Source organism: Schistocerca serialis, chromosome 9 (assembly GCF_023864345.2).
Source record: "Schistocerca serialis cubense isolate TAMUIC-IGC-003099 chromosome 9, iqSchSeri2.2, whole genome shotgun sequence".
Taxonomy (NCBI): domain Eukaryota; kingdom Metazoa; phylum Arthropoda; class Insecta; order Orthoptera; family Acrididae; genus Schistocerca; species Schistocerca serialis.
Genome location: NC_064646.1, coordinates 137,902,583 through 137,926,262, shown reverse-complemented (window position 1 = coordinate 137,926,262; position 23,680 = coordinate 137,902,583). Strand labels below are relative to the sequence as shown.

At 43.1% G+C, this 23,680-nt stretch overlaps 1 protein-coding gene across 1 annotated transcript in view; it reads right to left on the bottom strand.

Moving 5' to 3' along the window:
• LOC126419049 (leucine-zipper-like transcriptional regulator 1) overlaps positions 1-23,680 on the bottom strand; it is a 139,646-nt gene that overhangs the window by 47,893 nt on the left and 68,073 nt on the right. The window contains exons 10-11 of the mRNA XM_050086120.1: positions 14,170-14,302; positions 13,360-13,424 (exon numbers count right to left, since the gene is read on the bottom strand). Coding sequence (XP_049942077.1) covers positions 13,360-13,424; positions 14,170-14,302 — 198 coding nt within the window. The remainder of the gene's footprint in view (positions 1-13,359; positions 13,425-14,169; positions 14,303-23,680) is intronic.

Genomic DNA, 23,680 nt, shown 5'->3' with positions numbered 1-23,680 from the left:
AAAGGTGTATCCAGAAAGGGAAAGATGGACAGCGACTGCTTGGAAGGAAGTGTTTAAGGGGATTGGGTGATAATGGAGAGTATCATGGAGAAGAATCGTAAGTCCTCCATGTGCTGGAGTGCCTTCAACAGAGGGGAGATCAAATCGGATGGACTGAAAATGGGGGAGAACAAAGCGGTCATGGGGACGCAGCTTTGTTTCCTAAAGACAGAAGATGACCGGCAAGTAGGATCTTAAGAGGATCGACAATTCATCCCGATTGGCTCGAATGCCGCGGATATTCCAGTGGATAATGGACATAGGGTGAACAGAAAATGGAGGAATGTGACCAAGGTTGCCGTCAACTCAACGACTGCTCAGAGCTTGCGACCGACAGCATGGAATGGCATTCAGCTGAAGGCAGAAGATCTTGATCCATAGGTTGTTCAGGAGCAGCTCCTGCCACCAGCGATTGGCCGGTTTATCGGCTGCCAGCAGTGCGCCTCGGCGACACGGAAGACGGCCGAGGGCGATTACCGCCAGGTGGTGCTGTAGATGAGACATGCCTTGGCAGAGAAGGAGAGGAACTGGGTTTCTTATTACCCTTCTTGGAAACATGATGTTTAGATGAAGGACGAACCGATGGTTGTGAAGTTGGGGTACGTAAAAAATCTTTACAAGTATGCTCTTTTTTCAAAGTCTTGGTGGCTGACTTTTGGGCTCGAGATTTAGCAGAACCCGATGAAGGGTGAGCCATAGAGTGAGCAGGCAAAAGTGGGGAGGTTGAACGGGCGATCTTTGCGCTGGACGATCTGACGACCGTGGCACTAAAGGTGAGATCACAAGTCTGCGTGGCGGCCTCCTTTGTTGGCCGAGGAGAGGCAAGGACAGTGCTGTATTTTTCTGTCTGAGGCACAGTGGGTTTTTGACTGGCGAATAATTTTTGAGCAGCAAAGGTCGACACCTTTTCCTTCACTCTGATTTCCTGAATGAGCTTTTCGTCTTTAAAAATGGGGCAATCTCGAGAGGAAGCAGCATGGTCACCCATACAGTTGATGCAATGAGGGGATGGAGGTGGACAAGCGCCCTCATGGGCATCCTTGCCACACGTAACACATTTTGCTGGATAGGAACAGGACTGGCTGGTGTGATTGAACCGCTGACACCGATAGCAACGTGTAGGGTTTGGGATGTAAGGGCGAACGGAAATTACCTCATAGCCCGCTTTGATTTTTGATGGGAGTTGAACTTTGTCAAATGTCAAGAAGACAGTACGGGTTGGAATGATGTTCGTGTCAACCCTTTTCATGACTCTATGAACAGCCTTTACGCCCTGGTCAGACAGGTAGTGTTGAATTTCCTTGTCGGACAATCCGCCGAGGGAGTGTGTATAAACGACCCTACGTGATGAATTTAAAGTACAGTGCGGTTCCACCCAGACAGGGAAGGTGTGTAGCAGTGAAGAACGCAGCAATTTTTGTGCCTGGAGGCCACTGACTGTTCCTAACCACAAAATGCCATTTCGTAATCTGGAACAAGACTTTACGGGACCTGCAATTGCGTCGACACCTTTCTGAATAATGAAAGGGTTGACCGTGGAGAAGTCGTGACCTTCGTCAGACCGAGAAACAACAAGGAACTGTGGCAACGATGGAAGGACTGTCTGTGGCTGAGATTCATTGAACTTATGCTTGTGAGCAGACACAGTAGAAGAAGAGGAAACCATTGCAAAAGTATCCCCCATGATTACCGGCATCTCCGATGGCGTGCTCCTTCCTTGTGAGGGCCCTCTCTGAGGGCACTCCCGCCTTAGGTGATTGTTCACATCTCAGGTCACACCTCCCGAGAAACAGACGGAGGGACCAATCGGCACTTTCGGAAGGTATCAGCTCGGGTAATCACCCCTCCCTGTGGGCCTGGCCGTTACCAGGGAGTACGTACGTGTCCTACCTGTCTACCCGGGGCGGGGAATTACGCGTTACCCTGTCACCGGCTATGCGTGGGTCGGCCTTCAGACACGCACAGGGAGGAAAAAAGGGAAAGGGAAAAAACAAAGGGAAAGGAAGGAAGAGAGGTCTCAAACGCTGCAGCGGAGAAAAGGGGAAAGAGAAGAGGTAAGGAAAAGAGAAGGACAAAGGAAGGACGAAGACTTGCAAGCGGAGAAAGCAAAGAATGAGTTACAGTTCCGAGCGTCCGTTGTCCGGACATAGGCACAAAACATACTCCCAGAGGGGGAGAAAGGGAAGGAAAGAGACGGAGGTGAGGGGGGGGGGGGGCGAAGATGGGGGATGGGGAAGGATGCGGAAAGGGAAGTTATGCAGCTCAGAAAGGAAACAAGGCCACATTAGCTCAACGTCCCGCACTCGTTACGCATGTATCCACAAAAGAGTTGTGGACCCCCTGGGGGCTTCGGAAGTGAGTGGCTTTGGGACAGCGTCAGCTTTCAGACAACACTAAATACAAAGTATGCCAAGGTAATCCAATTCCTAATGTCCAGGCAGAACTTCAAGGAATCCTCAGAACCTTAGGCCCCCTACAAAACCTTTCACCTGACTCCATCAACCTCCTGACCCCACCAACACCCCGCAACCCTACCTTCTTCCTAAAATTCACAAACCCAATCATCCCGGCCGCCCCATTGTAGCTGTTTACCAAGCCTCCACAGAACCTATCTCTGCCTACGTAGATCAACACCTTCAACCCATTACATGCAGTCTCCCATCCTTCATCAAAGACACCAACCACTTTCTTGCACGCCTGGAATCCTTACCCAATCTGTTACCCCCGGAAACCATCCCCAATCGGTTACCCCCGGAAACAATGCTTGTAACCATTGATGCCACTTCCTTATACACAAATATTCCGCACGTCCAGGGCCTCATTGCGATGGAGCACTTCCTTTCACGCCGATCACCTGCCACCCTACCTAACACCTCTTTCCTCATTACCTTAGCCAGCTTCATCCTGACCCACAACTTCTTCACTTTCGAAGGCCAGACATACCAACAATTAAAGGGAACAGCCATGGGTACCAGGATGGCCCCCTCGTACGCCGCCAACCCAAAGTTTGGTACAGATTTATTGATGACATCTTCATGATCTGGACTCACAGTGAGGAAGAACTCCAGAATTTCCTCTCCAACCTCAACTCCTGCGGTTCCATCAGATTCACCTGGTCCTACTCCAAATCCCATGCCACTTTTCTTGACGTTGACCTCCATCTGTCCAATGGCCAGCTTCACACGTCCGTCCACACCAAGCACACCAACCTCCATTATGACAGCTGCCACCCATTCCACATCAAACGGTCCCTTCCCTACAGCCTAGGTCTTCGTGGCAAATGAATCTGCTCCCTGAACCATTACACCAACAACCTGAAAACAGCTTTCGCATCCCGCAACTATCCTCCCAACCTGGTACAGAAGCAAATAACCAGAGCCACTTCCTCATCCCCTCAAACCCAGAACCTCCCACAGAAGAACCCCAAAAGTGCCCCACTTGTGACAGGATACTTTCCGGGACTGGATCAGACACTGAATGTGGCTCTTCAGCAGGGATACGACTTCCTCAAATCCTGCCCTGAAATAAGATCCATCCTTCATGAAATCCTCCCCACTCCACCAAGAGTGTCTTTCCACCATTCACCTAACCTTCGTAACCTCTTAGTTCATCCCTATGAAATCCCCAAACCAGCTTCCCTACCCTCTGGCTCCTACCCTTGTAACCGCCCCCGGTGTAAAACCTGTCCCATGCACCCTCCCACCACCACCACCACCACCATCACCACCACCTACTCCAGTCCTGTAACCCGGAAGGTGTACACAATCAAATGCAGAGCCAAGTGTGAAAGCACCCACGTGATTTACCAACTGACTTGCCTACTCTGTGAAGCTTTCTATGTGGGAATGACCAGCAACAAACTGTCCATTCGCATGAATGGACACAGGCAGACAGTGTTTGTTGGTAATGAGGATCACCCTGTGGCTAAACATGCCTTGGTGCACGGCCAGCACATCTTGGCACAGTGTTACACCGTCTGGGTTATCTGGATACGTCCCACTAACACCAACCTGTCAGAACTCCGGAGATGGGAACTTGCCCTTCAGTATATACTCTCTTCTCGTTACCCGCCAGGCCTCAACCTCCGCTAATTTCAAGTTGCCACCGTTCATAATTAGCCTGTCATTCAAGAACATCTTTGCCTCTGTACTTCCGCCTCGATCGACATCTCTGCCCAAACTCTTTGCCTTTACAAATGCCTGCTTGTGTGTGTGTGTGTGTGTGTGTGTGTGTGTGTGTGTGTGTGTGTGTGTGTGAGCGCGCGCGAGTATACCTGTCCTATTTTCCCCCCTAGGGTAAGCCTTTCCGCTCCCGGGATTGGAATGACTCCTTATCCTCTCCCTTAACACCCACATCCTTTTGTCTTTCCCTCTCCTTCCCTCTTTCCTGATGCAACTATTGGTTGCAAAAGCTTGAATTTTGTGTGTATGTTTGTGTTTGTCTGTGTGTCTATCAACCTGCCAGTGCTTTTGTTTGGTAAATCACATCATCTTTGTTTTTAAATATATTTTTCCCACGTGGAATGTTTCCCTCTACTATATATAGTAGAAATATAATAATACTTACATGTTGTGTGTATCTTAATCATGTTAAAACTGAGTAGATCTAAAAAAACTCCATGGATATTTGAAGTCTAATTATAATCAAGTATATGTTATCACCATAGGGTCCATTATCTGTCTTATCTGTGTGGCACACAAGTTGTTACTTAAATGTGTTATAGTTGTCAAATGCTGAACCATCACAATTCTTGGTTGTGTTGGACACTATTGTCATGGGATGAAAGCTTGTAACTAGTGGTCAGGCCATAGAGGCTAATATAAAAGGACTCTTAATACCTCAGATATCATATTTAAATGCATCTGTAACATGCACTTACTGTGTACAAGGTGACCATCTGAAGAGTCATCAGCTGCATTTTCTATAGTATTTTGGCAGATATTTGCAATTTCATTTTGCAGTGTGTAGCTGGAATCAGCTCAAACAAATACTACTCATCATGTCTTTCATCCAAGATTCAAAAACTGGCATCATCTGTGGGAAACCATCCTTTCAAGCAGCTTGCAGAGTATGTAGTCAGACTAATCAGTCGGTAACTGTTTAGAGATGTTGAGTTCTTGCCTGGCTTAAGGATTGGGACAATTATGCTATCTCTCCATCATGAAGGGATGGCACCTTAGAGGCAAAGACAGTTGAAAACCCAGAGGAGATGTTGCCTTTGGGGAATATTTAGGTGATAGATCATCTGGCTGAATTGAATGAGACTGAAGTTGCCAGTCAGTGAAGGGTTCATTACAGGTTTTAACTTGGTGGGGGAATGAAACATACAGGGGTGCCTTCAACTTAGGAAGAGGACACCGATGCTTTCACAGAGTGGGTCACAAGGTGTTCTGCAAGAACTGATGAACTGGTAAAAAAAAAAAACCAACTTGTAGAACAAGACCCAGAACAGCTGACGGTTGTCGGTGGCCTGTAAGACCACAGAGCTTGGCTCACACCTGAGATGAAGAGAAATATGTCCCCAGGGAGGAGACATAGCACTGCCAGTGTTCCTTCTTACTGTGGGTGTGACCTTTAGCAAGAAGTCACTTAAAAATGATCAAGTTGGTTGGCAAGGAGTGTCATTTGAACCATTGCAGGGCTCACTGGCAATCTTATACAGCTATTACAATGTCTTTAATCCACCGCAGCATCGATTGATGGCAGACGGAAGCTATAGAAAGGGCAATGGCAGTTCCAGCAGTGTGAATGATTGCATCTGAGGTGCCTCGCACAACCTCATCAGTACTATCCAACAGAGGGGCAGCAAATGTAACATGTAACAGGAGAGGCATACAAAGGCCTGATGTGAAGAGTGTGTGTGTGTGTGTGGGGGGGGGGGGGGGGGGAGAGGGGAGTGGGGGGGGGGGGGTGGCAAGGAAACAATAGGGTCGCCCGAAAGAGGTCACTGTCGCAAAGGTCACTGTGTAGCGACCAATGTAGCAAAGCCACAAGATTAGCGGAAAAGATCATTAGATCGAAAGCCAAAAAGGTGGCACTGAAGTGGGTTGGAGAACCATTGTTGAGGTGGCATGGATCACAGTCTGTGACAAGCTCATCAATTAGAAGGTTCCTATCAAATGAAGTGGTACTCCCCTACAGGGGGTGGTGTGTATTAAGTCCCCAAGCAGGAACACAGGGAGAGGAGGGGGGAGGGGAGGGATTGTTGGGTTAATGTGATCGATTCAACGTAATTAAGTGGCCTGTCTGGAGGTAGGTAATCACTGCAAACGGTAATCACTGAGGTTACGTGCACCTGCACAGCTATTGCCTCCAACGAGATATGAAAGGGACTCCATTCACTGATGACATCTGAAAAAACCAAACTACAGACCCTTCAGATGCCCACCCGGGACCAGCACAGTTCCAGCACAACACACAATAACCATGGAGTGTTGGAGAATAGTATCAAAGTGCATTTCTTGGAAAGCAATGCAAACTGCAGAAGAGGAAATAAGTTGGTGGAGTTTTGGCAGGTGATGATAATACCCATTAGAATTCCACTGAATGATCATGTGACTGATAGCCAGGTTAGGTGTGAAGGGGCCATAAGGACTGGCCACACCACAGGGTCACTGCTTGTGATGGAACCACATCCACAAATATCAGCTAAGAACCTGACTGCATGAGGGGATTTGATGTCGGGGGGAACTGGAGGACTCTTGTCACAGATCTTCTTCTTCTTCTTCTTCTCCCCCCTCCTCCTCCTCTTCTTCTTCTTCTTCATAATCTTTTGAGGGAAAGCTTCGTTCAAGGGGGTACCTGCATTGAGCATGGGGGCAAATGAAGAATGGACAGCATGAGGATCCACAAGCTGGGGCTCCTTCAGCCAGTATTTGATGTCAGGCCTCCAGTCTGAGGGTTGCTGGGGGAAGGGATCCTGAGAGGAAGCCCTGTCACCAGCACACACCAAGGAATGAAAATGCTCCTCTAACCTGGTGCAGGAAGTGGTTCTCAAAGAAAGCACCACAGAAACCACGTGATGAGAGGAGAGTGTGATTTTGATTAGGTAGTTGATTTCTTGGAGGGGGAGGGGGGTGCAATAGTCATGACATTAATGCAATGGTCATCATAATCACAAAAGGTAGGCATTCATATCTCTTCTATGCTTTTGCATAAGACAGGCAGTCAATAGAGTCACCTCTTTCTTGTAAAGTGGCAGACTGGCAAACAAGTGTGATGTTCTGCCTTGTTGACACAAAAAGATGGATGTTCCCAAGGACTACCTTCATGAAGTGATCTTCCCTGGAAGTGATATTCTGGGTCTGCCGTGTAGCGAGATGACTTAGGTCCAATGTAAAACCATATGAAGCATCCCATAGGTGGTGGGACATAAGGTTTCACATCCTACCTGTACACCATGACATTAAGTTTCTCTGGGCCAACATTCCCTTCAAAGGCTACGATAAAGCTGCCTACATCCATACAATCATCCCTGGGCCCTTTCTGCACATGTCTGATAAAATGTATGCCTTGCCAGTGAAGCTTAGTTCAGAGCTGCTGCTCATCTGTTTGGAGTGTGAACTCTCTGTGGAACAAGATTTCTTGGACAATGTTCAAAGTTTTGTGTGGTGCAGTGGTCACAGATGTGTCACATACATGATCACATGCCTGAAGAGCTGCAGATTGTCCAGCAGAGGAAGTTTTAATTAATAACGAACCACTTTGCATTTTTCTCAGAACTCACCTTCCCCAAATGTCTTTGATGTTTTCCAAAAAAATAATGGTTTCATTGCAGTAAAAGTATTCCCATCAGCCCAAGTACAAACAAAGTATTGGATACTGTGTTTCGCATTCAGACATCTGGCTTGCGCTCTTCCCATGGAGAAGCCAGGGAGGAAATATCATGGTGGCATATATCTCTTTCCCATCTGAAGAAACTGCTGGAACCATGCAGCCACCAGCAGAAGGAAGTTTAATTCGTTTCCTGTGTGAATCTTCTGCTGTGGTACACCTACTCTGAATGAGGGCTCTCCCCACAGGTGCCACGCAGCCACAGCAGTGGTTATCTGGCCTGTAAACTGTTATCCGGCGTCCCTGTGACCCACACATGAAGGGCATATACTCCTTGGCTTGCGTGGGGAGTTTCCAGCTCATCCACCAACAGTATGATCCCTTTGTGGTCAGGGGCTTCCAAGAGCATGCACCTGAAACACCCCCCCCCCCCCCCTCCTGCCCCCACCAAATAATGGAACTGCTACCTTGCTAGGATAGAGGCATAGGAAAAGAGAACAGCAGGATAGACTTGCAGCACTGAGAGGGAAGTAATGCTATATGGGTGGCTGTCCCATGGTGGGCAAGCACATGCGAAAGAGATAAGAGAAGTGAATCCCTTGGAGGGGGTGCACATGATCAACGTGCTTGGTCATTCCCACCCAAAGTGTGTGATCAGTGGAGAACAATCACCTATAAAACAGCCCGGCTGAAAGACTGCCTGCATGTCACAAATTTGCCTACCCACGGGCATGTGAGTTGGAACAGTGTAATGTAGACAATGCAGTCTGAGAGGAATACTACTGTGCATAGTTCTAGATTCAACAGCTATGCAAGTGCTGCCACAGCGTTTTCTTTCTCTTTATACACCTACTGAATGTGATTCTATAATGGAATATCTCTGTGCACCACCACTGCAACACTTATTTTAGTATTTTGTGAGCGTAAAGTTTGAGTCATAGCAACATGGCATTTTTCTATATTGAAGCAAGTGGTGAATGCAAGTACAATTAATAGAGACTACAGTTCTACAGGAGTGAATGGAATTTTTTTTGTGCCCAAAGTACATAAAAGTGCAAGGATTGCGTTTCTGGATGCTCAGTGTCTCTCAACAAATTGTACACTGACCAGAAAGTACAAGCCTCCAAATGGACAAAAAGGTTTGAGAGGAAAGTCTAAAATATAGATTTTTACGACAGATAGTATAAGTACAATATCCGTCTCATTCACATTCTAATGGGTATAATTCAATCTTTACTGTCAAATATCCTGCACGATAATGTATACTGCATAAGCTGCTATTCCATATAATGGTATATTCTAAGCACTGATTAGCCAATTCTGGTGCTCTATCTTTAGCTAGTGTTCCACCATAATAAGACATTGGAGAATGAAGCGAGCAAAAACAAGTTAATTGTTTGTTCTCTCAGCCTAGTGCAAGTTGTGTATGGGGGCACAAAATAACATCTGCCTGTGAATTGTTTGTTCATCTTCACATTACAATTCCTTCTGCATAGCTCTATGTTTGCAGACACATTACACATACCGTCTCTGTATCTGCAGACATTAACATAGCACATAAATGCCCACCTCACCTATATCAATGACATTCCTACCCAACAGGCTGTGAATGTTTGAGTATTTAGTTGCATTACAAGTCATGTTGCTACAGTCTCATTAAAATTACTTGTTATTTGACACACATCGGAGCCATCTACCTCCAATCAGAGCACTCAACATCCTGCCTGAACTGTTTGCCCATTACCAAACTGCCACAACAAATGGTCAGTTTATTTCCAACCGCTTGTCTGTCATTTTTCTTTGTGTGTTTGGATCCTGAATCCTGAGTCTGGCCCTTTTATTTTGCATTTCTAGAATTGGAATCACATATTTCATCATCATCATCATCATCATCATCATCATCATCATCACAGAGATCGGCCTACAGTAGGTAAGCGTCATATGATACTGCACAAGGTCAAAATTTTTCAAGGCAGCAAATCATCATAGTGACTGATTCTGTAAAGGAATCCATATAACACCATAACATGTTGTGGTGCTGTGGTGCAGTGATTAAGTTACAGCCTTGATGTGCATAAGGTTGCGGGTACGTATCCTGTCTGGTGATGCAACCTTCTTTTTGTAAATCTTTATCAAAATGATTGATTATTATTTTCAATTAATTGGTTTAAATGTAAATTTTTATTTTTAATCTTTTGCTGCATCATTTTCATCATGATACTGACTTTTATTTCCTCTTATTTTTTGTTGCTAGCATTCTGTTTTCATTTTAAATCTGCCTGTGTCACCTATAATCTGTAACAATTTGTCAACTATGACTGCTCAACAGTTGGTATCATATCAATTTATCCAGTCAACATGAGGACAGTTTCAGGTAACTAACGAAAGTGAAAAGTTACAGCTCCCTTTTAGTGCTGAAACTGAAATTTTCTGTCTTGAGTTCTGCTGCAAGTCATTGACTAACACCTTCTCAGACACATTGCACATAACAAGGTTGATGTTAGGTTAAGACATGAGTGTAAATTCAGGACTAAAAATGCACTGCCTGCTGCATTTCACTCATTGGACACTTGATATCAGCTGTGGAAAGACCATCTTGTGTTACCGCCACACCTGGTGGCAGCAGCTTGCAACACTGCTCTGCATCACACGAACAGCATTTCAGCACTTCTGAAGTGACCTGTCATGTTTACGTGCCACCTTTAACAGAATGAAAACTGATGTGGCAACATTGTAGCACAATTGACAGATACCAACTTTTTTGAAAATCTGTTTCCTTTCCTTAATGTTTCCTCTGTTATGATACTTGTGATCTGAGTTTTGTTATCTTGTGTAAATGATCAAAGAATGCAAAGCTCCATGTCCCATACAAAGATGCCAATGGCGTTCATCAATCAAGCTGCTCCCCTTTTCATGACTGTTCTGCTACTTATGTTGAATCTCCTCACATTTGTTGCCTGATTTCCCATGAAAATGCCATGCCAATATGATGAAGTTTACAGCATCACCAGCACAAAAGCAAATGCAACTTTTAATGTTAAAATGTGTTTCTCATTATAAGGACAGTATAGATTACAACACACATTTGTCTTTGTTCCATGTTCCATGCTTCAAATGTATTGTAATGTGTACATATTTAGTAATGCCACTGTATCATGATCCATTGTTATGAAGTAAAAATTTTAACTTTGATCGAGGTAGGAATTTATTGTAATGTTTACAGCAAACTATCAGTGATTATTTGAAACATTAGGATAGGGTGGATACATGTTTGTCATTTTCTTACCATATCAGATTTCTTTATATACTAGAGCTTTCAGTGCTCCCTCTATTACCATTACAAGTTAACTGTCATACTAATAGGCTATGTAGTGCTCTTGTATGTAGTTGGTTAAATTAAACAATGAAAATGGGTGCTCAATGCTGAAAGGCTACAGAGGCTGATTTATCCACAATTTAACAGAATCAGCAACATTGATAATGTTCTTCCATCACTGACCTCAACATAAGCTTTAGCAAAATACGGAATTTCTGTGATCTAGTGATATTTCAATGACAATGCAGCTAACTATATAACAAAGTTCCACGTGACCTATTTGTATAGCTTATAATGACAGAGTTACTGAAAACTTGACTAGACAAACAAACCTGACATGGCAAGAAACCTGGGAAACATTATCCCAGAATGTCACCATGAAAAACTATGTTCTCATGACGGAGACGTGATAAGCTGTTTGTGAACTGTACAAGTGTGAAATAATGTATGGGGCTTGAAATGACAATCCGTACAATGTTTTTGGTAGCAAACAATGTGATTAGAAGCTATGTAGTGAACTGACTATGCCTGACGCAGACTCTTACAACAATCCAAAAACACCCCACCAATGCCCACAGCACCCTATTTGCATTATGAAGGCTTCATCAAATCCTGTTGCAATTAAATTGCATGCAACTGCCCAAACAAGCTAGTAGGCTCAATTCCTATCAGCAAATGAGGGAAGAGCTTCACAACTAGATGACAACTTACACTCTGAATTCAGGTGGATGGCAGAGAACACAGAACTGCAATCACAACAGCCAGTTTAAAACTTACAGGCTAAACACAAGCAAGCATCCCTGCCTCATAACATCCACAAACCAGGTTAACCATGAGGAGATGACTCAACTTTAACACCAAATCAAAATGAAAGAAATAAATGGGACTTCGGTTTGGCCACCACTAAAGTTGTCTGGATGACTGTGGGAAAGAAAGAGTAAAACTATGAGCGGAAAACAAAGTTTATACATTGCAATAGTGTCTATAATTGGTGAAAATTTACACCCACTGCAAAGAAATGATACCTAGGCATTGTGACAACTCTGAAGAGCCGAACCTACAAACGCCAATTGGAGAGAGCTATTCTATATTCTACTCTGGAGATCCAGCTGATTCTGCCTAGTTAAATCTTTACTGAAGTCAGCAGCTGGCTCAATTAGTTTGTAATTTATGCCAGTCAGTGCTTACTCGAGTCAGACACCTCTTGTAACTGCAGCCAAACGTAGCTGTAACCTATCAGCTGCACAAAGACAGGCTTGTCTGCAGCACATGCAAAGCCTTTGACCAAAATCTGAAGCATTTTAGAACCCTATCTACCCTGGTCAAGAACCTAGACTACAGAGTTACCGCAGCCAGTATTAGTTACTTAATTTTGTTATCACTGTAAGAGTAAATTTTATATTAGTGTATCACTTATTGTGGATGGCTATAAATTTACGTGAACTTGCTATCCATTAATTTCTAATGTCCATGAAACTGTGAAATTTAAAATGCCATTTTTATATTCAAGCTGCCAGCATAACTTACAGTATTGATACATGATATCTGAAGATCTTTCTCAGAGATGCCCAAAGCATTTACACACATAGGAAGTTTAAAAGTTAAACAGGTCATTTGTGTTTGGGGACAGATACTTCAACTCTGAAAGCTAAATAATTTTAATAGATGAGAATGCAGTTTTCCCATATGAGGTGCAAAGCATAGAGTGAACTCTGGGAAAAGATAGGAAATAAACTGCTCCACACTTATATGAAACTTAATAATGATTTTCTGCACAAAAAATTTTTGAGTGAAGTTTTAAGATAAATATCAAGTGTGACAAGATCCATTATATTAAACATTTCCATTTCTGGATAGTCTTGTTCTTCATTTCTTGCAGTGTAAATAAAAATAAATTTGTGCACATGAAAAAGGGATGAGAGAATGATTAGGCTTTGAGGCAATTACGTCACTCTAAAATCGAGACAAACAGGATAACACATCATGCATGACACGTTTATTTCAGTCTTCTCCTGCCTAAGTACTTGTAACGGCAGTGTGAAGACAATATATTAGATCTGACACACATACATTTTCATTTTTGAACCATGTATTTTTTAAAATGATTCTGTAACTTAATCTTTCTGATACTCAGGACACTAATATATTAATGCTACAAAGAATTTATGGAAAGGTTAACTAGCATAGCATCTTAAAAATAGTGCCATGAACATAGTTGTTGAAGTGTTTACCTGCACTGCAAGTCTGTACACGTCCATCATCAACAAAACAACTCTGTTGCAAACTGGATCCTCAACTGCAAAATGAAAAAGAAAAGTAAGCAGTCATACAACATAACAGACTTATTTATGATTCTTTTTTTCAGTTTTAAGCAGTAAAGCTGACAAGAAATGTGTGTAAATAAACATCCACTAATCTGATTATAAGCTCACTTACAAAGAACACAGCCAGCAAATAAGTATGATACAGCTGACAATATGCACAATTCTTGGGAAAAAATACGATTGCCACAGATGTTGCAGATAGCAACACAAGAGTATAATTTCAATCAAACTTTTACTATTTAATTTTGTCTGGATAATGTACTTCATGCGTATATGCAGAAAAAGAGTAGGGGGCATGGGAACTGGCATCAAGGGGGAGGGGTGAGGAGGGGGCATGGGGGAGGAGAGAAAGAGCTGGGGGGCATGGGGGGGTGGGGGCAAGTGCGGGGCCGGCATGGGGAAGAGAGTTAGGAGAGGGGAAGGGGGAAGGGGCGGGAGAGGAGCAGCCACAAGATGACATGCCAGTACTTTCATTTTCTTCGAAGCGTATTCATCTGTTTCCGATTTGTCATATCATAAAGGTGCAACAGTAATGCTTTGTATTGCATTTGATAAGCAAACTCATATTTTACATAAAGCATAAAATAACCACCATACCACCAAACACACGAATGACAGATGTTCATGATGTACTGCAAATGCTTTTGTCCTTATTTATCACAGATCAATCATTGGTATTCACAACAGTTAAGATTTTTGTTATTTACATCTACTCACTTTTCTTGGTTGGATCGATTCTATCTGTGTATATGTAATTTAAGACCATTTCGAATGCCTCAGGAACTGCATCACGCAGTCTCACTTCCAGAAGTGGTAAGTCTTTAAATGATACTTGTGTTGTGCCAAAAACCTGCAATCACGTAAAAATTAATATGTTGGAATATTTAAAATAATTTTTTATGAGGTAATTCCATATTTCAAATGTTAGAATGCAAGTGTATAATACTTAAGCCTGGTGATAGGATTATACTCAAAAAACAAAACTGAATATAAAAATGGTAGTCAATATGTCTGGTGCAAAGAAAATAATGTAAGGAGTAAAGGTAACAAATCAGCAAACAGTAAAGGTGTTGAGCCTTGAAAACTGAATAAGATTGACATACTTGAATAAGAACCAATAGGTAAGGCCAAAGAGGACAGGAGGCACTGTAATTGGAGGAAAAGGGATACAGACTGTAAGATATCAGGATGATGAAGTAACACACTGATGGAATCAGAAGAGGAGCTAAAGCACTTGTTTTTGGGTACTGCAAGAAAGGGTTAGGGGTATGGAATGAAGATAAAAATAGGAAAGACAAAGTGAAGGGGACAGGCTATAAGGAAGGATCAGTTAACATATCTGTAGACAGAAGAGAGAGATAATATCATTTCTGTACCTGGTAAGTTTAAAGACATGTAGAAGAAGAAATGAGGATGATATATATTGGTCAGAAGGCATTTAAAAATGTGAACCAATTTCCAACAGAAGAATTCTAATTGAGCTGAGGATAAGATCTGCTAAATTTTATGTCTTGAGCATAGGGATAGTGAATCATGAACCATAAAAAAGGAAGAAGAAAGATATTTATAATGTTTTGAAATGTAGCTATGAAGAATCCTTAAGGTGAAGTGGACAGAAAGACTTAGGAATGAAGAAGTAATGAAGAAAACAGAAGAAGAAATAAGATTATTTAGCAGAGGTCAGAAAGAGGAAAACCCTGGCTGGGACGTATACTGCATATGAATTGTCTACAACAAAGAATTATAGAGGCAAAAATGGAAGGAATGGGAGGAAGAGAAAGGAAAAGAATTGGAATGATGGACAAGATTATACATTGATGAACATACGAACAGACAAAGGAAGATGTTCAGAACATTATAAGTGAGCCTTCAGTTGACACCTGTCATAAGACAGATATTAAGAAGAAGAAGAAGAAGAAGAACAGAGCCTGACCAGTCTGCTTCTTTTTTCTAAAATTTTTGTAACACAGAATCCCACAATAACATATTATTGCCACATGAACATGCATTTAAATCAAGTGTTTTCTTAATAAATAAGAAATCTGTACCTATCTACTTACCGAAGGTCCAATTCACTCCCTGCCTTGCCACTAACTGAAATGAAATTCTGTTTATACCTGCATACGAGTAGAGATATGATGGCACATATTTTGAATCAACTCAACTCGTCGGCATGACAGTCCTTGCAGAATCTTGGCATCCTTTATCACCTACCTCCATTCCTCTCTGTCCACAACTTGCCTTCTCAACTCCTGACTCCCATAGCTTTGAGATACTTCTCCATATCTTCAAGCCACCTTTTTCTGTGTTATCATCATCTTTCCCTTCTCTCTTTGGGCTTTCCTACAGACACTTTCTTAACACTGAGTTTCTAGCATTCTTCATAAGTGACCAGTCCATCTTACTCCTCCTTGCTAGATTTTCAATACAATATTCATCTGTTCTCACTACTCCAAATATTTTTCTCAAAATCTTCCTTTCCCACGTTAATAACCAGTCTCCCTCCTTTCCAATAATCAACCAGCCTTGTGATCCATACATTACTATAAGTCATAATACAGTCAAATATATTTTGATTTTTGTATTCCCACTAACATTTCTTGCCTTGAATATATCCTGCAAGGAATAATAGCACTGGTTTCCACTTTCTATCCTTTTTTGAGTTTCTGCTGCTGTGCTATCTCTTCTGTTACTATAGAACTTAGATATTTCAACTTTTTCACTCTTTGGTACTCTTTTCCATTTACTTTTACTGATGTCTCTCCTCTACCCCACCAATATCTCCCACCATCATACACTTTGTTTTACCAATAATCACTTTCAGTTCTAACTTCCATGGTGCTGCCTCCATTGCAGGACAACTATACTTCAAAGCTCTGATATTCCTCGCAATTAATCAGTGTGTGCCGCCACCTGGACATGCTGGTTAAATATTGTTCCCTCTGGGTTTGCTGTCATTTGTTGAATTACCTTCTCTAGTGCTAAGGTAAAGAGCAGCACTGACACCACATATCCCTGCTCCAGCCTCCTCCCCTCATAACACCATTGAGCTCTATTCCAACCTTGCGAACTGTTGCTTTCATTGTCATTTTGGTCCACCTCACTAATTTTAGTGAGATTCTAAAATCCTTCAAACTTTGGAGAATCTTATTCGTTTAGGCTGTCATACTGTCACATAGAAGAAGGTGTAATTAGATGAATGACGAACACTGACTTCACTTAACGAAGGTTTATTCACCACTTGCACATACAAGAGCGCGGAGCGAACTGTCTCTGGCCAGAACACACACAGTATATATACATCTAAAAACAAAGATGATGTGACTTACCAAACGAAAGTGCTGGCAGTTCGATAGACACACAAACAGACACAAACATACACACAAAATTCAAGCTTTCGCAACCAACGGTTGCTTCGTCAGGAAAGAGGGAAGGAGAGGGAAAGAAAAAAGGATGTGGGTTTTAAGGGAGAGGGTAAGGAGTCATTCCAATCCCGGGAGCAGAAAGACTTACCTTAGGGGGGAAAAAAGGATAGGTATACACTCGCGCACACACACACACATATCCATCCGCACATACACAGCCACACAGTATATATACAGCTACAGAACATTCCAGTACAATGATTCTTGACATTTGTGGATACTTCTAGAATGTACTCGAACCAAATATAGAAATTAAAATTGTACAGTCCAGTTGAGTTTTGAACTCACGAGCCTTCATGCAACACTTTAGTATTATAACCACTTCATCATGGTGCTACTCGGCTTCTTCTGCGACATTGCTCCCTCCTTAAGTGAACAGCGTCTCGGTGTTACATCCTCCTAGTCCGGGAACAAGTCATTGGTCCTGCATACTCAGACTCTTCGTGACTGATTCTTGCCCTGGCGGTGATCTTCTTACAAGGGAACCTCCCCATCGCACCCCCCTCAGATTTAGTTATAAGTTGGCACAGTGGATAGGCCTTGAAAAACTGAACACAGATCAATCGAGAAAACAGGAAGAAGGTGTGTGGAACTATGAAAAATATACGAACTGAGTAGTCCTTGCGGAAGATAAGCAACATCAAGGACGGTGTTAGCTCAGGAGCGCCGTGGTCCTGAGGTTAGCGTGAGCAGCTGCGGAACGAGAGGTCCTTGGTTCAAGACCTCCCCCGAGTGAAAAGTTTAATTCTTTAATTCAGACAATTATCAAAGTTCAGGCACTAACACATAATCAACTTCGCTCTCCCAAATTCCAGGACATGTTCAGATTTGCTAGGACATATGCAGGATTTGACAGTCTACACATGGAAAAATTTGAAAACGTTAAAAACATATGTTTTGACTGAGCACAGGGAAAACTGTGCGACTGTGAAACTGTTGCATTCATTTGTTGCAGTTTATGTCACAAACACTAATGTTTTCATCACTTTTTTGGGAGTGATTATCACATCCACAAGAAAACCTAAAGTGGGCAAGGTAGAAGAATCTTTTTACCCATTCGCCAAGTGTACAAGTTAGGTGGGTCAACAACATATTCCTGTCACATGTACATGCCGTCACCAGTGTCGTATAGAATATATCAGATGTGTTTTCCTGTGGAGGAATCAGTTGACCTACAATCTTGCGATCAAATGTTTTCGGTTCCCATTGGAGAGGCACGTCCTTTCGTCTACTAATCGCACGGTTTTGCAGTGCAGTCGCAAAACACAGACACTAAACTTATTAAAGTGAACAGAGACATCAATGAACGAACGGACAGATCATAACTTTGCGAAAATAAAGAAAGTAAACTTTTCACTCGAGGGAAGACTTGAACCTAGGATCTCTCGTTCCGCAGCTGCTCACACTAACCACGGGACCACGGCGCTCCTGAGCTCACACTATCTATGATGTTGCCTATCTTGCGCATGGACTACTCAGTTTGTATATTTTGCTTATTTTTTTCATAGTTCCACACAACTTCTTCCTGTCTTCTCGACTGATCTGTGTTCAGTTTTTCAAGGCCTATCCACTGTGCCAACTTATAAATAAATCTGAGGTGGGTGCGATGGGGAGGTTCCCTTGTTAGAACTTCTTTTGCGGCTACAGTCTTTGTCACCTTTCCGCATGTTGCCTGTCGTTAGACCTCCAAATTTACCCTCGGTTTCAGGATCCTTATAGGGCTTCATTCGAAGGATGTAGACCATACCTCTGATCTTTCATCATCTTCCGTCAGGGTCGAAATCTTCGACTTTGTAAGTAACATCAGGCAACTGTCTTACAACCTTACAAGGTCCACAGTAGTGCCTAAGGAGCTTCTCAGAGAGACCAACCTTCCGAACAGGAGTGAAGATCCAGACGAGGTCACCAGGATGGTACACAACAGGGCGTTGGCTCGCGTCATACCTTTCGCGATTGTTTTCTTGAGCCTACAGCGTGCAGAGTCAAGCTAACTGCCGAGCTTCCTCAGCTCTGGTTAACACCTGGCCGATGTAGTTGTCGTCCACGTCATCAGGATTTAACAGAAACAGTGTCCATCATCGTAGTCGCCTCACACCCACGCACCAGGGAAAATGGCGTAAATCCTGTGGTGTATTGTAGGCAAATGTCACGAAAGGTAGCACCTCATCCCAGTTGCACTGCTCAACATTGGCGAATATTGATAGCATGTTGGCCAAGGTCTTATTAAGGCATTCAGTAAGCCCATTAGTTTGCGGATGGTAGGCCGTAGTCATGTGATGAGTAATGTTGCACCAACAGTTTATGTCTGTCGCAACAATCCACTGAAAAACTTTCCCTTGATCCGTAATTAACAACCTTGGGCCACCGTGTTTTAATACAATGTCTTCAACAATGAATTTAGCTACCTCGAATGCTTCGGCTGTTTTCACGGCTTTTGTAATGGCATAGTGTGTCAGATAATCAGTGCAAACAATAATCCATTGATTGTCATTAGCAGACATTGGAAATCGTCCAAGGTCAGTCCGAACACGCTGGAAATGCGTTTCAGCTGGTGGAATTGGTATGAGTTGGCCAGGTGGTTCCTGAGGAACTGCCATTCTCCTCTGGCACACTCAACAGTGCGACACATAGTGATGGACTCTCCTAAAGAAACCTGGCCAGAAAAATCTCTTGCGGACCCTATCATATGTCTTAATAAACCTACATGCCCAGCCTCAGGTGTGTCAGGGAATATCTGTAGAATATCTAAGCCCATGTGTTTAGGAATCACTGGTAGCCTCCACAGGAATCAAAGTTTTTCTTGCAAAGTAATCCATTAACGGCATTAAATTGTCCTTTCACATCCTCTGACCAATTTAAGGCAAGCATAATTTGAGATACCTTGGCGTCCTCCTCCTGCTCAGCTGAGAGATCCTAGAGTGCAGCGAGACAGTCACTATCTTCATCAAAGTCCTGAGTCTTGATGGTCTTCCTCAGGGTTTCTTGAGAGACAGTCAGCATCCTGTTGTTTTCTTCCACTTTTGTACACTATGGTAATATCATACTCTTGAAGACGTAGTGCCCATCTGGCAAGTCATCCTGTTGGATCCTTAAGACCTGTCAACCAACAAAGTGAATGATGGTCTGTAACAACTGTGAATGGCCTTCCATAGAGATACTGCCGAAACTTGCACATGGCCCAGATCACAGCAAGACATTCTCTTTCTGCAGCTGAGTAGTTTTTCTCGGCTTTTGCAAGTGTCCTAGAAGCATAGGCTATAACCTTCTCTTTTCCATCCATAATTTGCAGCAGAACAGCACCGATCCCATACCTGCTGGCAACTGTGTGTAGTTCTGTAGGTGCTCTCTCATCACACAGACCAAGTACAGGGTCAGTCATCAGAGATTTTCACAGCACATCAAAAGAATCTTGTTGAGCACCACCCTAGATAAATTTAGCATCAGCTTTTAACAACTCTTGGAGTGACCTGGCCTTGACACAAAAGTCTTTGATAAAAGAACGGTATAAGTAAATAACCCAAGGAAGCTTCTCACATCTCTAATACTTTTAGGAATAAGAAATTCCGTTATATATCTCACCTATTCTGGGTCTGGCAGCACACCTTCGTTTGACACAAGGTGTCCAAGTGTTTCAATTTCTTTTGCTCCAAAGAGACACTTTCTTGGATTAAGATTCAGTCCGCCTTGTTGGAGACACTTAAGAATGGCCCTCAGTCTTTTTATGTGTTCATCAAATGTCTCTGAGAACACTGTAATGTCATCTAAATAACAAAGACACATCTTCCACTTCAGATGACTTAGAAGATTATCCATCATCTGTTCAAAAGTTGCTGGTGCACTACATAAACCAAACGACATTACCTTAAACTCATACAGGCCCTCAGGGGTGATGAATGCAGTTTTCTCACGATCAGCCTCATCTACTTCAATATGCCAGAATCCCGAGTACATGTCCATGGTTGAGAAAAACTTAGCCCCCTTCAGACAATCTAGTGTATCGTCAATTCGTGGAAGAGGATATGCGTCCTTTTTAGTTATCTTAGTAAGCTTCCTGTAATCAACACAAAAGTGCCAACTGCCATCCTTCTTCCTGACGAGGACCACTGGTGATGACCAAGGGCTCTGCGAAGGCTGAATGATGTCATTCTTCTTCATTTCCTCTACCTTGTTGCGAATTATTCAACATTCCATTGCTGACACACGGTATGCTCTCTGGCTTATTGGTTGATGGTCTTCCGTGCTAATCCGGTGCTTCTCCATCGATTTGTCTAATTTGCTCTTCACCTGTGGATTGAAGCATTCAGAGAACTCTTGAAGAATGGCAAGTAGCTTCTTCTGTTGCTCCTTAGTGAGGTCTGGTGATAGTCGAGCTAGAAGATTTTGTCTCATCATGGCAGCACTAATTTTGCCCACAGACTCGGCATGGGAGGTTTCTATGATGCTCAGCTGTTCTTCAGTTAACGGCTCAGCGTTTGCTACACCCACGCATCTTGGAAGGATCTGTGGTTCTCGGCCACAGTTAACTATCCACAATTCACCAAATCTGCTCTTAAATGAGACAACAGAGGCTGGGGTGATCAACTTATTCTTCAGTGATATGCTTCTCTTACATTCCCCTACAAGATCCATGGGTTGATGCATGGTATGACACGTGATAATTACCTTTCTAGCGCTGACTGCAAGAATGATTACTTCATCCAGCACACAGTCTCAACACACTCGAATGTGCGTCTTCCTGTCCACAGTATCTCATCTTGTCTAGAATAATCTTAGAGTGACCACAATCTATAATTGCCTAGAAGCTTTCAAAAAGTCCCATCTGAGAATGACGTCATGACCATACTCTTGTAAGACGATGAATTCTATGGGTTGTGTATGGCCGCTTACATCCTCATGAATGACATTTTCCTGTACGTTTTACAAATTTCCCATTAGCCGTCTTCAGCAGAGATGTTTAGCTATCGATGAATAAGGTTTTCTGCATCTGGCAAAGGTACTTATCCGAAATAACTGAATACGACACTCCAGAGTCCACAAGAGCTTGGGCTTGAGGATATCTATCCACGAGGATATCTATGTCATTTCCTATCATTTTTGTAGTGATTGATGGCAGGGGATTTCTCTCTTCGGTGGCCTTACCTCCAAGGAAGGTCGCACCCTATAGTTTTCCATGTTGCGGCAGCTAGGTGATCAGCTGGAGCTTCTTAACAGCGATGGAGACCTTGATTGGTGTGTTGGGGAGTGTTCTCTCCAGTGGTTAGCTTGCGGCGATGGTGACCTACATCGTCCTGCACCCACATCATCTTATTCATCTTTGTCGTCCCGGAGTTGGCGTCAGCTAAGATCGGTCTGCTGTCTTCTGGCAAGGGCATCATCAAATATTTGCTGCCTTTCTTGACAATAGCGAACCACATGTCATAGTCGTCTGCAGTGGAAACATACTGGTTGGTTAACCTGGGTCCTCCAGATGTCAGTCTTCCTGTTCCTCATGTGGCATTGTAGGAATGTAGCTCCGCCTGGGTCTCAACTTTTTCACCGTTTTAAAGAGAAATGAAGGACGAGAGATTGGGTTCAATGTCTGTTCCACTTCCTCCCTTATAACCTCTTGAAGCAGCTCGGTTTTTTGCTCGCCATGCAATCCAAGTGTCTTCTGAACTTCCTCTCTCATTATCTGACTAAGATCACTTGTGAAATCAGTTGCTTCCTTTATCACAGACATCGATACGACATTTGGAAGCCATTCAAACTTCTTGCACGTAATTCATTGTCTCACTGGAACAAGTTTATGAAGTCGTCTGCTGTCGAGACCTCCCTCAGGAGTAGGGCTTGAGAAATGTCCTCAGCAACGCCCTTCATGAGATGTGCAACCTTCTCTTCCTCTTTGATTCTAGGATCCACTGTTTTACACAGCTCCAAGACATCTTGAATGTAGGATGCTGTAGATTATCCTGGACGCTGTGCCCTGCACTTTAATTTATCTTCAGCCTTGCACTTCTGTCGTCGTCTGTCGCCAAAATACTTGTGCATTTCCACCTGGAATACTTCCCAGCTTGTGAACTGCCAATCATTCTCATACCATTGCTTGGCAGTGCCCTCCAAGTAGAAAAATACATTAGCCAAACACACTGTGTCATCCCATTTGCTAAATCTGGCTATATGCTCATATACCTTCAGACACTTGTTTGGATCTTGGCCATCGTCACCAGAGAACCTGGAAGGATGTCTCACACAGTTGCTGTCATTGTAACATCCTCTTCTTCGTCTGTCTCCAATAGATTGCGATCTGTTGAATACGGCTCAAACTCGGGTTTCTCGCCACATAAATGGCGACTGTCATGGCCTGATGGGAGCCACTGTGTCGTCGATAATGAGTGCTATCACAAGTTCCAATACCCAGTGCCTCCACCAGAATAATGTCACGTAGAAGAAGGTGTAATTAGATGAATGACAAGCACCTACTTCACATAATGATGGTTTATTCAGCACTTGCACGTACAAGAGTGCAGAGCGAATTACCTCCGGCCAGAACACGTAAAGTATATAATACAGCTTCAGAACATTCCACTACAATGATTCTTGACATTTGTGGATACTTCTATAATGCACTCGAACTCAATATAGAAATTAAAACTGTACAGTCCAAGTCAGTTTTGAACGCACAACCCTTCATGCAACACTTTAGTATCATAACCACTACACCACGGTGCTACTCGGCTTCTTTTGGGACAATATGCTTGTTTAAAATCAACATACAACTGATGCAGTTGCTTGTCATATTCATAAAATTTCTCTAGCACTTGTCT